The sequence below is a fragment of the Columba livia genome, chromosome 19 (assembly GCF_036013475.1).
Source record: "Columba livia isolate bColLiv1 breed racing homer chromosome 19, bColLiv1.pat.W.v2, whole genome shotgun sequence".
Classification (NCBI taxonomy): Eukaryota; Metazoa; Chordata; class Aves; order Columbiformes; family Columbidae; genus Columba; species Columba livia.
This window is the reverse complement of record NC_088620.1, coordinates 3313440-3326372: the sequence shown is the minus strand read 5'-3', so window position 1 is coordinate 3326372 and position 12933 is coordinate 3313440. Positions and strand designations below refer to the sequence as shown.

At 51.6% G+C, this 12933-nt stretch overlaps 1 protein-coding gene across 3 annotated transcripts in view; it reads left to right on the top strand.

Moving 5' to 3' along the window:
• RXRA (retinoid X receptor alpha) overlaps window positions 1-12575 on the top strand; it is a 103804-nt gene extending 91229 nt beyond the window's left edge. For all 3 annotated transcript variants that reach the window (XM_065035650.1, XM_065035652.1, XM_065035651.1), the window contains exons 7-10: window positions 1653-1785; window positions 2902-2993; window positions 4198-4303; window positions 7619-12575. In XM_065035650.1, coding sequence (XP_064891722.1) covers window positions 1653-1785; window positions 2902-2993; window positions 4198-4303; window positions 7619-7766 — 479 coding nt within the window. In that variant the 3' untranslated portion in view covers window positions 7767-12575. The remainder of the gene's footprint in view (window positions 1-1652; window positions 1786-2901; window positions 2994-4197; window positions 4304-7618) is intronic.
• The last annotated feature ends 358 nt before the right edge of the window (window positions 12576-12933 follow it).

Sequence of the window (12933 nt, the reverse complement as noted above, 5' to 3'; positions counted from 1 at the left end):
CCGTCTCCGCAGCTGCAGTTCATTTTGTGGGACTGGGCGGGGGAACTTGGTAGTGAGACATTAACACGTTGGTCGCTGCACTGCCAGGTGCATTCCCTGCCCCAGAGGAGCCAAAGCATCCCCAGAGGCTGCGGCCACCTTGTTTGGTGAGAAAGAAGTCGCAAGAGTCAAATCTGCTCTGCTTCTCCAGAACATGGACTGAAATGTAAAACTCTTTTGAGTAGACTCGTTTGATCTTTAACTCAGATTTGCTGCCTGTGGTTTTACCTAATTTTTCCTGCTTGCCGTGGAGCATGGTCCTGCAGGCTCCTGGTGCAGTCCCACGTCTTCTCCTCCATCCTCCTTGGGTTTCACAGTGTTGCAATCCCTCTGCAAGTGCCAGGCCTCACCCAGTAAATAGCCAAATAAATGTTCCCGTGATTGGGGTGGAAACATCCTGTGGCCACTTAGGAAAGAGTGAACTTTATTCCTTGTCAACATTTCTAATGGCACAACCCATCTCTGCACCAGTAGGTAAACACAGCACGCGTGGACCTTGTGTTTATTCCAGTCAGTGAGAAAAGATGTTGTTTCTGTGGCAGGAGAGGAGGTGAAGGATGTTGTTGTGTTGCTTTTCCAGCCTGGGGGAAAAAAAAAAACATCAAATATCCTGACATTTCTGGACCCGGCCAAACAGCCCTGTGTTCTGGACACCAGAACATTTTCAGGGCAGGTAAATGAGCCACATGATGAGTGTTGCAGAAGACCCGTCTTGTCTCACTGGAGATGTCTCTTCTGGTTGAAAGTCACCAAAATTTCCACCCTTCAAACTTCACAGCATTTTCTTCTTGTTGTGGGTTTGTTTCAGGCATCCTTGAACTCAGCTAGTAATGGATTTAAGAATTTGATGAAGTGTTAAATTAGGAAGGGGAGCGTCTCCTTTCCCTTTGCCATTTGTAACTAGCCCAGGCTGCTCCCGCGGTGTCTGGGCTCAGACGGTTTGTTTGCCTATCTCCTGAAGTGTAATATCCAGAAACTAATAAGACAAAAGCTGATTTCCAGGCAGCTACAGAAAGCTGTTCCTGGAGCAGCCACGGATAAGGGACATCTCTGTACAGCAACAGGAGACAGGAGAGACAATCCCTTCCAGTATTTATATGGCAGAAGCAGCAAACCTGCAAGCAAGAGTTTTCAAGGTCCAGGTTTACGCAGCTGAATAATGGTGCCTGAACTTTTGTGCCCCATTACAGCCTGAAAATGAGCCCAATTAGCTGATATAAAGTGTTAATAGGTCTTTAACTGCCTGGAGACACAGAGTATAAGGTCAGCGGGGAACACAGGGCTCCACACCCACTGGTAGGTTCACGGCCAGAGGAGCAGGGCAGAGCTGTTTGCTCTGGTGCCTGCAAGGTTTATAGAGGAAACTGCTTCTCTTATTAGCGTTATATTTTTAGTGCATTTGTTCCTTAACGTTTTTTTCCTTCTCTGACATCCAAGAAAGGGTTGGCTCCCCCCTCCCATCCCATATCCAGCCTCGTTACTCTAGCAAAGACAATTCTTGAGCAGTTTCCTCCTGTCTTTTTAGTGCCGGGGAGGTGACATTGCTGATTCCCAAACCCGCTGAGGAACCCCGTGGCTCTAACCTGCAGCCTTGGTTGTTTTCTCCTCCCCAGGGTGGAATGAGCTCCTAATCGCCTCCTTCTCCCACCGTTCCATAGCCGTGAAAGATGGGATCCTCTTGGCCACCGGGCTCCACGTGCACCGGAACAGTGCGCACAGCGCTGGCGTCGGGGCCATCTTCGACAGGTGGGCAGAGGGAGGGATGGAAGGTGGGGAACACATCGCAGGTGACCTTCTGGACATCCCCATCTTTGTCTTTGCACCAGTCCACCTCCCTTCCCCGCGTTGTAACCTGGTTGAGGGATCAGATGGGGATGCGTTGGTACTTGGGCTTGTGGTCGGAGGAGCCCTGTCCATCCCATGGCATGTGTGGAAACGTCATGGTCCTTCCCGCAAGCAACAACATTAAATCCCTCCTCTTAAACCTGTGCAAAGCAACAGGCTGAAATAGTCAGGGAGAAGGCTGCCCAGTGCAAATCAAAGCCTCTTTCATGCGGTCCAGATGCCTTCTAATGTTACGAGGAGGCCGCTTCTTTATTTCTTTTCATCTTTAATTGGACCAAGACGTGATTTTATTATCACAATAGAAAAGCACAAAAAATAGCCAGCAGGTTCCACATGCGTATCCCGAGGGCTCTTTAATCTCCTGCTTTGGGAAAGCAGTTTCAAGCCAGACTTGCAGGGTGTTTGACCCCCAGTGTGGCTCCAGACGCCGCTTAAATGGGGGCTCATTTCTCTGCCCGAGACTCATCTTGAGACGAGTTTAGTTGAAACCAAATCACCTTTGCTGCTTTGCTTTGCAAGGAAATTGTTCTTCAGACCTGGGTGACATCATTTGTTTCCTGTGAGGTCATAAGTGCAAGATCATGACTTCACTGCAGGATACAACAGGAAAAACTGGGCAATCAGTGGAAAATATTTCAAGACTGACACCTGCAGTAAGAGCAAAGGGAGTAATAAAAATTACCGGCAGAGGAAATTGCTTTGAGATACCTGTTGAGGTGGTTTTTTTTATTATTATTTTTTATTTTTAGGCAGCTTTCTGAGGTGCCAAAGCCTCACAGAGAATGTATGAAGCCGGTTTTTATGGTCCCTGTTGTATCTTACAGGAACTATTGATGTTCCTAATGAGCTGTTTTTGATACAGGAAGAAAATGAGGGCATATCCTCAGCTGGTATGAGCGAGCGCTATCCCATGACTTCACTAGCCAGGCACTGGAGGACCTTTCTCTGGGTGTGACACATGGGTGTTTTTTAATTTCTTTTTAATGCTGACGCCTGTAATTTCTGTGTCCTTTGCAGAGTACTGACAGAACTCGTGTCAAAAATGCGGGACATGCAGATGGACAAGACAGAGCTAGGCTGCCTGCGAGCCATTGTCCTCTTCAACCCCGGTACATGCTCTTACCTTCTCTCCAGTCCTCTCTTGGCTGATGCTCCTTCCTTTTGGCTCATTTTCTTACCTATAAACTCCATTGCAAATAACGGAGGGCACCAAAATCCCTAGGACGGGGCAAGATGGATGAGAGGCAAGATTGCTTTTGGAGCTGGCTCCTGCTGATGGGCTGAGTTCTCTGCCGAGCTTGAGGAGCTTCGGCTTGATCAACATACCCAGTCTGCCTGTTTTCAGTGTTTCCGCTGACCCTGAACTAAGAAAGATCTGGTGCTTGAGAGATTTGTCCCTGAATAGGAGCAAAAATGAATCTAGCTATCCTTTAAGACAAAGGTAGGGATTAGAGGAAAGTTAGAGCACGGACATTATTCTCCTGTTTCCTGATCTCAACATTCAAGGGTTTTGTTAACTGTGTTTATGGAAGAGCCCTCTGCAGAGCCTGGAGAGGGTGAAGGGCATGAAATGTGCTCCTAAAATACACAAGAACTTTATTTTTGTCCATGGCTTGCTTAGTTTTTCAGCGAGCAAAGCCCTGCTGCAGCAGGACATAAACTGCCAGCCTGCAGATACCTCTGCAGCTCTGCTTGGGGGTTCTCTGGATTTTCGAGTGGGCCAGTCTGGAGCAAAAACAGATGGCAGCTGAGGACAGACCTCCCCATCTGCAGCCACCCCTTCCCCTTCCTACCCTCGTAGGAGCATCGTTTGTGCCCACACACAGCTCTTTCTGTGCCCTTTCCCACCAAACCTGGGCCGGGGCATTGCAGCAGGGTTTATTGCCATTTCTTGGGCTTGTTTTTCTGCTTGGCTTCCCCCCCTGCTTGACCGTCCCTTTTACCTTGCTAAAACCAGGTTCTCACTGTGTCGTGGGGGACTTTTCGTGCTGGAGGGAAAACCCCATAAACCCAGGATCTTAGGGGGACTTAAACGCTTTAAATGAGGGTCTGTGACCACCGGAATAATCCAAAATGTTAGGGCTTGGGGTATGAGATAGGTTAAACCAGATCTGTAGTCACAGGGCAAACCTTTCAGGGCTTGAATGCACCCTGGGAGTTGTTAAGTATTGCCCCAAATTCCTGGGGTTCACACCCCACATCCACACTGTGCCCTGGGCTAGGGATGGAGGGGCCTGGGGAGTACATGGGGGGTCCTGACCTGCCTGGGAAACCCGGAGGTTTTTGTCTGATGGTCCTTTCATTGCCTTTCAGACTCAAAAGGTCTCTCCAACCCGGCTGAAGTGGAGGCGTTACGGGAGAAGGTGTACGCGTCGCTAGAGGCATATTGCAAACACAAATACCCTGACCAGCCTGGGAGGTGAGTCACCGACTGAGCCCTGTCCTCCCGCAGCCTCGCACCCCTGCAAAACCCCATGCAAAGGGTGCTGCAGCCCATGCAAAGGTTCTGCAGACCATGCAAAGGTTCTGCAGCCCATGCAGTGGGTTCTGCAGCCCATGCAAGGGGTGCTGCAGCCCATGCAATGGGTTCTACAGCCTGTGCAATGGGTGCTGCAGCCCACGGCACGGTCCAAATGCCGTCCTTGGAGTCATTGCACCTGCAGAATGCAGGTGCTGGGTCCTTTTGGTTTAAGGCTCTCTGTTTCAATATCTTCTGGGAGCGAACATTTCTCTGCAAAGAAGCCCACTCATTTCTACCTGCGAACGTCCTTAGAAAAATCCCCATGAAGCGCAGAGAGGTCTTTATTCCCATGCCAGTAAATGCAGCGCAGGCCGGGACAAGGTCGGGCAGTAACGACAGTGCTGAGACCTGAGGAGCCCCCGGCTCCTGCAGCCGCAGCCGTGGGATGAGCACATGGGGGAAGGGGTATCATTTCCCTTTTGGCAGCCACGGAGAGCAAACCACAGCGAAAATAAGACGCACACGGAGTTAATTTTCAGTGGCAGATGAGCATCATTGCTGGGAAGTGAAAGCCTCAATTGATGCTCTTTTCTCCCCTCCCTACCTCCCCCAATCCAGCTGGGAATGGGAGGGGGAATTAGGAATGCTTTCCTGGACCTCTCTGGAGCTGAGTGGGTGCATTTTCCCAGTTACAGCCTGGAGCTGGCAACTGCCAGTTAAGTTTTACTGACAGTCATCTGAGAAACCAAGCAAAGCACTGGAAACTGCTGCTGGTGTATATCGCCGCTGAGGCGTGAATATTGGGGAAAACAGCCCAAGCAACTGGAGTTCGCATCTCACCTGCATTCCCAGTCTTGTGTGTGTGGATGGTTAAAAGAAATCCAACAAACCAGATGCTCTTAGAGCAATTAATGCAGTGGGCAGATTGTGGCTTCGGAAGTTATATGGGACTTTATTTTTCCCCCCCGCTTTGAGTACCGATGTGGTAGCAGATACAAAAAGTCACATTGTAAAGGGGCTTCTTGGATGTTCATGGTTATTTTGGGAGAGTTATGATGGAGGTACTGTTGGGTGTGTTGGGCTTTACAGGGAGGAGGGGTAGACTTGTGGACCAAACCACCACGTAGCTGTGCATGACTGGGCAAAAATCACTGAGCCACCAGTCACAATGTGTTCCCCAGGGCTTTACCTCAATGATCAGCCCTGTGTAAGGGAGCATTTTCAGTCTGGTGCTGGCACCGAGGGCAGTGGAGTTTCATCTCTCACTGGCTTTGAATGACCTTGAGCTGGGGACCTTTTTGTGTGATTCTCACACCCTTCTTTGGTGACCTTACAGGTTTTTGCATGCTTAGGGCTGTCCCAAGAGCCATACATGGGCATTGCTGATCTTACTGTATCTCTTGTACAGTGCAGGGCAGTGGTGGAACAAGCCCAGGGTGGCTCGGGAGGGTTAACTTGTGGGCTGGGAATCCAGAGTTGCACAAGAGCTAAACAAAGCTCTTGGGAGCTCTTTCCATCCTCCTGGTCTCATGGCACAATGTGATCACCATCTGGGGCTGCAAACAAGTTCTTCCTGTGGTTGAGCAAACGCCGGGTCCAGCCCGCGGCGGGCGCCTTCCCCTGCTCCGCGGCTTCCCCGCCGCTCCACGTGCCCTTCGGTGTGTGACTTCAGCCTTGTCCCCGGCCACCGAGAGCTTGCCAGCACCATGTAAACACCAAAGGGGAACTTCTCTACAACAGCGAGACAGAGGGAGGCATTCCTACGAAAAACCCCCATGCCACCCCCTGCTTCTCTGCGGGGAGGGCTCGGCATGTACGTGACACTGAGCAGCCGCGGGGAAAATCGGGGCTGTTTTCTCCCCTCCCGGTCACAGCCCTGGCATGTCGTGCTGCGGGCTGGTTATCTCACAGTTAAACGTATCCGAGGGCTGGAGCCATCATCTGGTTTGGTTTAAAGTGAAACTTCCTGAATGGGATGGTAGGACTGATTTGTTTTTCCTGGCTCTGCTCCCACCGTTCTCGCCAGCTCAGCAAAAAAAAAAGAGAGAAGTGTGCATGCATGTATAATATCTGTATGTTTATGCATGTCTCTCTATGTGTATTTTCTAGAAAGTCTCCTTTTCCCCAGCCTGGTTCCGGCCTTTGCTTATGTTCCAGCCCTGATTGTGCAGCAGTAAAAACAAATAAAACGCTTTCCCAGCCGTTAAAGGACCTTTTCCCCATTTTGAGAACAGGGAGGCAACATCCCGCAGTGTTGCACCCCCGGGGTGCGGACAGGGGGGGTGCCCGGGGGCACTGTGGGGTCCTTGGGAGCATCTTTGTAGGAGCCAGTAGCTTCTTCCCATTTCTGCAGCCTCCTGCCGCCCTTGGAGCCCAACACAGAGCAGCCTTTTCCCAGCATGGCTGGCTGGCCCTTGGGCTCATCTCCTTCGCACCAGCCAGCTCCGCCAGCACTCTTGGCTCTCCCCACTCCCCCAGCTCTCCCCTGCCATCTTTCGCAGCCCTCTGCCTGCCAGCATCGCGGTGAGACCTGACAAGCATCTGCTGGGCAGGGCAGGTTGGGAGAATGGGCTTTTGTTCAGCTGGGGCTTGTTGGAGCGCCGCACTGGACAGGGAGAGGGAAGCGCCCCATGTCCCGCCTGGTTTGCAGCCCTCCTTCCAGCTTTTGCATCAAAGCCCTTGTCTCCTTCCATCGGCTTCACTCCCGAGGTGCCTCCAGCTGGGCTGTCATTCGGGGTTCTGCAGCACCAGCAGCCCCCGGGGCTCGGCAGCGAGCAGCCCGAGTGACGGCTGATGGAGCTGCCTTGGAGATGCCTGGAGCCTTCAGGAAAGCGGCGTCACCGAGCAAAGTGCCAGCTGACCCTTCCAGCATCTCCTCCATCCCCTCCCCTTTTCCCTGACTGAAGATGGAGCTGCTGAAGCTGCTTTCACCGCTCCCTGGAACCCCACCAGTATCTCGGGGTGCTCACTGTATGGTGACATGGATGGACGGAGCCAGTGGTGCACCCCGCTGCAGGGGTGGCCTTTCAATTCTTATTTTACTGTTCCAGCTCAGCTGTCAGCACGTTTGTTGTGAATAGCCACTGTGGCTGCCCGATCTTCAAGGATGGGGATATGATTAATGATTTCTCTGCACAGCTCTGGGTGCAGCCCCATGGCTTAGGTAGCAGAAGAGGTTGTGTCTGAGCAGAAGCGGCCACAGCAGCTTTGGGGGTCAGGACAGAAGCGGGGCTGTAGTGGGATGTCTGACCATGTCATGTTTCCCGTCCCCAGGTTCGCAAAGCTCTTGCTCCGTCTCCCAGCCCTCCGGTCCATCGGCCTGAAATGCCTGGAGCACCTCTTCTTCTTCAAGCTAATAGGCGACACGCCGATCGACACCTTCTTGATGGAAATGCTGGAAGCGCCCCATCAAATGACTTAAAGAACTGCTGCTGGGTCAGTCCCTCGCCCGGCCGGGGTCCCGCGGGGCCCTGTCCTCTGCTTTCCTCCACCACCGTCCCAGCCCGTCCCTCCCTCCTGTCCCCAGCGCTGGAGGCACCGTCTGATCCGGGGTGACCCCCCCGCCGTCCTCGCCTCCTTGTTGCCTTCACCCTTGTCCGTTTGCTGTCACTGCTGCATCTCAAGACCTGCTCGCTGGTTCCCTGCGCTAGATGTAGAGAAGTTGGAGTGGAGAGAGCTCGCCACCCGCCGCCCTGGCTCGCGCCCCTGCCCCGCTCCCCACCGTGCCATGTGTTTTGGGGTGAGCCACCGGCCGGGCTTCCCCCGGGGCAGGAATGGGGACAGGGACGGTCCCAGCCCTTGGGGCAGTGGGGTTTGGACAGGCCGAGGGGAGTGCTTGAACTTGCCGGACTGCAGCTGGCTATTTTCAGAGGATGGAGTTTTTGAAAAAGAGGAAAAAAAAAAATATCTATTTTTGGTTTCTAACTATTATTAGTAGTCTCGGTAGTTACTTCGCGGAGGGAGGGGCAGGCTGGAGAGGCAGCCCGTGCCCTGTGGATGAGTCACCCGTGGCCGCACAGAGCCTTCTCCTTTCAGTTAAAAGCAGACGATTTGGGATTGAGCTTTATTCGCCCTCAAATAACGAGGCAACTGGTGGCATGGGTAGCTGGGCTGCCCTTTCTTCCTCTGTGCAGAGGGTCCTATGGGTGGCAGCACCTGAAAAATCCCCCCTTGCCATCCCGTAGGGCAGCCGGGCATCGCTGCTCTGCCAAAAGCTGCCTCTGTGCCGGGTGTGGAGCTGCCCACGTGGACACAGCCAGCTGGAGCACTTACTTTAAGGCTTCCAGGGGTTCGGCATTGCCCTTCCCCAGCCCGCGGGGTCTTGCTGGACCCCTGCCCTCAGCTCTGCGCCCAGCATCCCGGCACGGCCCCGCTCCAGGGCTCAGTCCAGCCCTCCTGCCAGCCCCAGCCTTCATTGCACCGGCTGTTGCGTTGGAGGAGCAGGAGCTGGGGTGTTGGCAATGGCTCCTTCTTGCTTTTTCAGTCCTGATTTGATTCAGTGAGGTTGGAGGGGTGTTTCCAGCTGATGGGGTGGGCTTGGACAAATGCTCTGTGCCTGCATTGCAGGAACACAGCATCCCTGGGTACCACAGGGATTTCTTCTGGGCCAGCACCTCTTGATTCAGCAGCTGCCATGCAAAACACTGCAAGGCAACAATTAGCTTGGCTAGGCTGGTAATTGTGGTTGTTAATTAGTGGTGAAGCAAAAACAGGGGTCCCCTTAGTCTCCCCTGTTGGGCAGAGGTGCAAGGGCTGAGAGGTGCTGCCTGGGTGGGGAATGCAGCCTGTCCAGGATGCTTGAGAGCACCGAAAGCACTTTGGATTTTGCACAGTCTTTTCTTTGAGCCTTGGTGTGACAACAGGGAGATGGACAGGTTTTTGGGGATTGGGGACACAGTACCAGGAATGTACCCACATCCCACAGGGCAGGATCCCCCAGCCAGGGTGCATTTCTCTTTCACATCCCTGTTTCATTCTCATCAGGTGGCTCCAGAGCCCCACTGAGAAAATGAGTTAGAGAAAGATAAAAAGGCAGAGCAAGCGGTGAGGGATGTTGGGGAGGGTTTTTTCCCCCCTTGGCAGGACGGACTGTCCCGAACACACCATGGGGTGGGTGCTTGGAGCCAAGAACTGGCCTGGGGCCAAGGGCTTCCCCACCGCTTTTGTGTCTTTTGTGCTTTACAATGGCAAAGTATTAGGTCCCAAAGGTATTTCTTGCTCCCTGTGGGTGGCAGCTGGCTCCTCAAACATCTTCGTGCCTGGCGGGGGATGGAGCAGTGCCCACCAGCTCCCACCTCTGTTTTTGAGGGGACACAGTTGTCACCCGCCTGTTGTCATCACGCCTGGCAGCTCAAGTCCCCAGCTCCATCCCCTGCTGTTAACCAGGCCGTCTCATTGCTAAATAAATCCTCGGGATTTCAGGTCATAACTTTCCCTTAGGCTGGCCTGAAGTGGCAAATCCACGGCGACAGGGAAAGTGTTTTGGCTGTGTTTCTCCAGCAGCCTGCATGCCGCCGAAAATATTATTAAACAGCTTCACCCTGCAAGAATTTGCCAAGAAAACTAGGCAAGAGAAACGAAATATGTAAAGGGTGCCAGTAAACACGAGGATGCTGTTCCTTGCCAGCGTAAGGCTGGCGCAGCCCCCGGGGGGGCTTGCCGGGAGGTTTTAGCTCAGCCCTGAGCCAAAACAGCCCCTGGCCCAGCTCTTGCTGGTGGAAAGGAGCCTGGAGGAGCTGGCTGGAGAGAGTGAGGGCGCTTTGTGAAAGAGTAGGTGGACATTGCACTGGAATAAACCCGCTGTCCTCCTCAGTTGGGTGGAACCACATTTTTCCTGATTGATGGCTCAGAAGGGGCTGTTTGGTGCTGGGTGTTGAGCTGTGGTGGCTCCCATCTCATCCCATCCATCTTATCCCTTCTTATCCCATCCCATCCCATCCATCTCATCACATCACATCTCTTCTTATCCCATCCCATCCCATCCCGTCCCGTCCCGTCCCGTCCCGTCCCGTCCCATCCCATCCCATCCCATCCCATCCCATCCCATCCCATCCCATCCCATCCCATCCGAGTTAGCATTTGACCCGATAAAGATAAAATGCCACGAGCAAGGGGGTGTCCACAGCAAGCAGTGTGGTACAAAGGGGACAGCTCTGCGGGCTGGTGCTCTCAGTCAGGACATGTGTCCCCGTGCCTCAGTTTCCCTGCTGGAGGAGTGCTTGGGGACAGGCTGAGCGTTGTCCTGGGCTTCCCATTTTTGGGAGGTGTGGAGGGAGCCCCTGCGTTGCTGTAACTCAACTCCATTGCTTTCAGTAGAGCTCTGATGATTGTGACCAGCCCCCCTGTGCTCCTTCTCTCACCAGCCCAGCCCTCCCCTGCAGAAGGAGAAACTTCTGTGCGTCCAGTAACATCTGCCACAGCAGCCTTAAAGCAACGTGCTTTTGCATGAGTTTGAGTCTTTCATTTGTATTCTTTTTCACTTTAGACTTTTTTTTTTGTTGTCCTCATCGTAATAATGATAAATATACTACATGCTTGTTTGGAGAGGTGATACATGGGTAAAAGAAAAAAAAAAAGGCACATTATTCACTAGAGAGGTAGGACTTTCATTTAACCGGATCTTAGTACTCTTGCAAAAATCTGGTTTGATTAGGGTGATCTATTTTTTAATTATTTTTGGTTTTTTTAATTCCTTTTTGTTGGTGGGACAATCTTTAATTTTCTAAAGATAGCACAAACATCAGCTTTTCAGCCACCCCGCCTGCCACCCTGGCTGTTCCTCGCTGCCTCCTTGCGTGTGCACGTTTCCAACCCAGCCCTGACCCCAACCCAGCAGCACCCCGGGGGATGCAGGAGCTCCCCGAGCATCCCTCAGCACCCCGGGGCTGAGCATCACCACCAGCTGGGGCCCCAGGGGCGGAGTGACAGGCAAAGGACCTTCATGTCCCCAGTGCCCGGGGGTGGGTGTTCGGAGGCCAAACTGATCCCCCATGAGTTCGCCAGCAGCTTCTCTGCACTTTGCACCCAGTGTCCCCCCCGTCCTCGGTGCCCACCCCGGGGACACAAGCGGTGCCACCGCTGGCTGGGGCAGCTCCTGCGCCCAAATGGGGTGACGGTGGCTCAAGAGCTGATGCTGTCCCCATCAGTGACAAGCGTGCATGAGCTGGTTTAAGTTGAGACATATGTGTGTGTGTATACATGTATGTACTGTAGATATATACACTGTATAAATATCCTCACTCACATATACATATATTATAACCGTAGCAATTACAGACTTTTTGTGTTTGTTTTTTTTTGTTTGTTTTAAGTTGATTCTTTTTTCCTATTTTTTCTTGCCTTTATTATATGTTTTGGTTTTTTTTGCTTCATGTGAGTACATTGTATCCGAAGCCCTTTCTGAATTGGCAGATGCCAAATCTGGATCTTTATTCCTCGAGACAAAGGAACTGCATCTATTTTAAGATGCCTTTTTGGTTTGTTTTCGTTTTGTTTTTGTTTTCCTTTTGAGCAGCAGGTGGTTTTGAGCAAAAATAGCTTTAGCAATTCCCAATATTTAGTGATGGATGCCTTGGCTATGGGATGCATAGCTAAAACAGTAAAATACATTAAAATTTAGAATGACAAAAAGAGAAAAGATAAGGAAAACTATCTAAAGCATCAATAAAGTTAAAAATCTATTTTTGTACAAATGTAATTTTATCCCTTACGTATTCTTGGATATTTTCTTTCTGGATTGTTTTGTTTCTTTTACAGAGATTGTTATGAACTCTCTCTATTTCTCTCTGTCTCTTCCTCTCTGTAAATGTTCAACCGCAGGGGTCTGGAGGAGAGGGAGAACGTTTTGACCGTATTTTAAAGGCTTTATATGAAATCTCTTTTGAAATCATTTTTTTGAATGAACTTTTTATTTTTTTCCCCCACTTCCAAAATCCTTTTCGGGGGGGGGTGGGGAGGGGGGGCGGGACGGGCTGATCTGGGGTTGTCTTTTGTCACGTATATCTGGCGTTCCCGCAGGTCTGTTTTACTGTGAAATCACTACCGTATATTATTATTCACTTAAAAAAAAAAAAAAGGAAAAAAATAATAAAAAACACAAGAATTGCTGCTGGAAACGCCCGAATTTTGATGAACAATTGTATTAGAATTGTGGAAAAACAAAAAAAAAAAAAGAAAAAGAAAAAAGGAGAAAAAAAAAAAAAAAGAAAGAAAATATATGAGCATTTTAAAATATAACCCAGTCCAAGTCCTGTTTTGTCCTTCACCGGTGTGTCCTGGGTTAGTCCTTCAGGTCCCACCCATCGGGACAGTCCCTGTGCTACTGGGCTTTTGCGGGGAGCATCAGATTTGGGGACACGTCCTGAGAGCACAGGGGCCACCAGACAGCCCCCCAGGCTGGTGACAGGGACGTATCGATGACCTCGGGGGACAGGGGCTGTTTTCCAGCCGCCATCCCTCCTGCAGTCCCATCGCTGACTTGGTGCAGCCGTTGGCGCTGGCCTGAGCTTAACCTGGGTTTGTTGCCAGGTACAAACAAGATTGAACTCGCTCTTGGGTTTACAGCCGAGATCAATCCTCCCCCAGCGGCT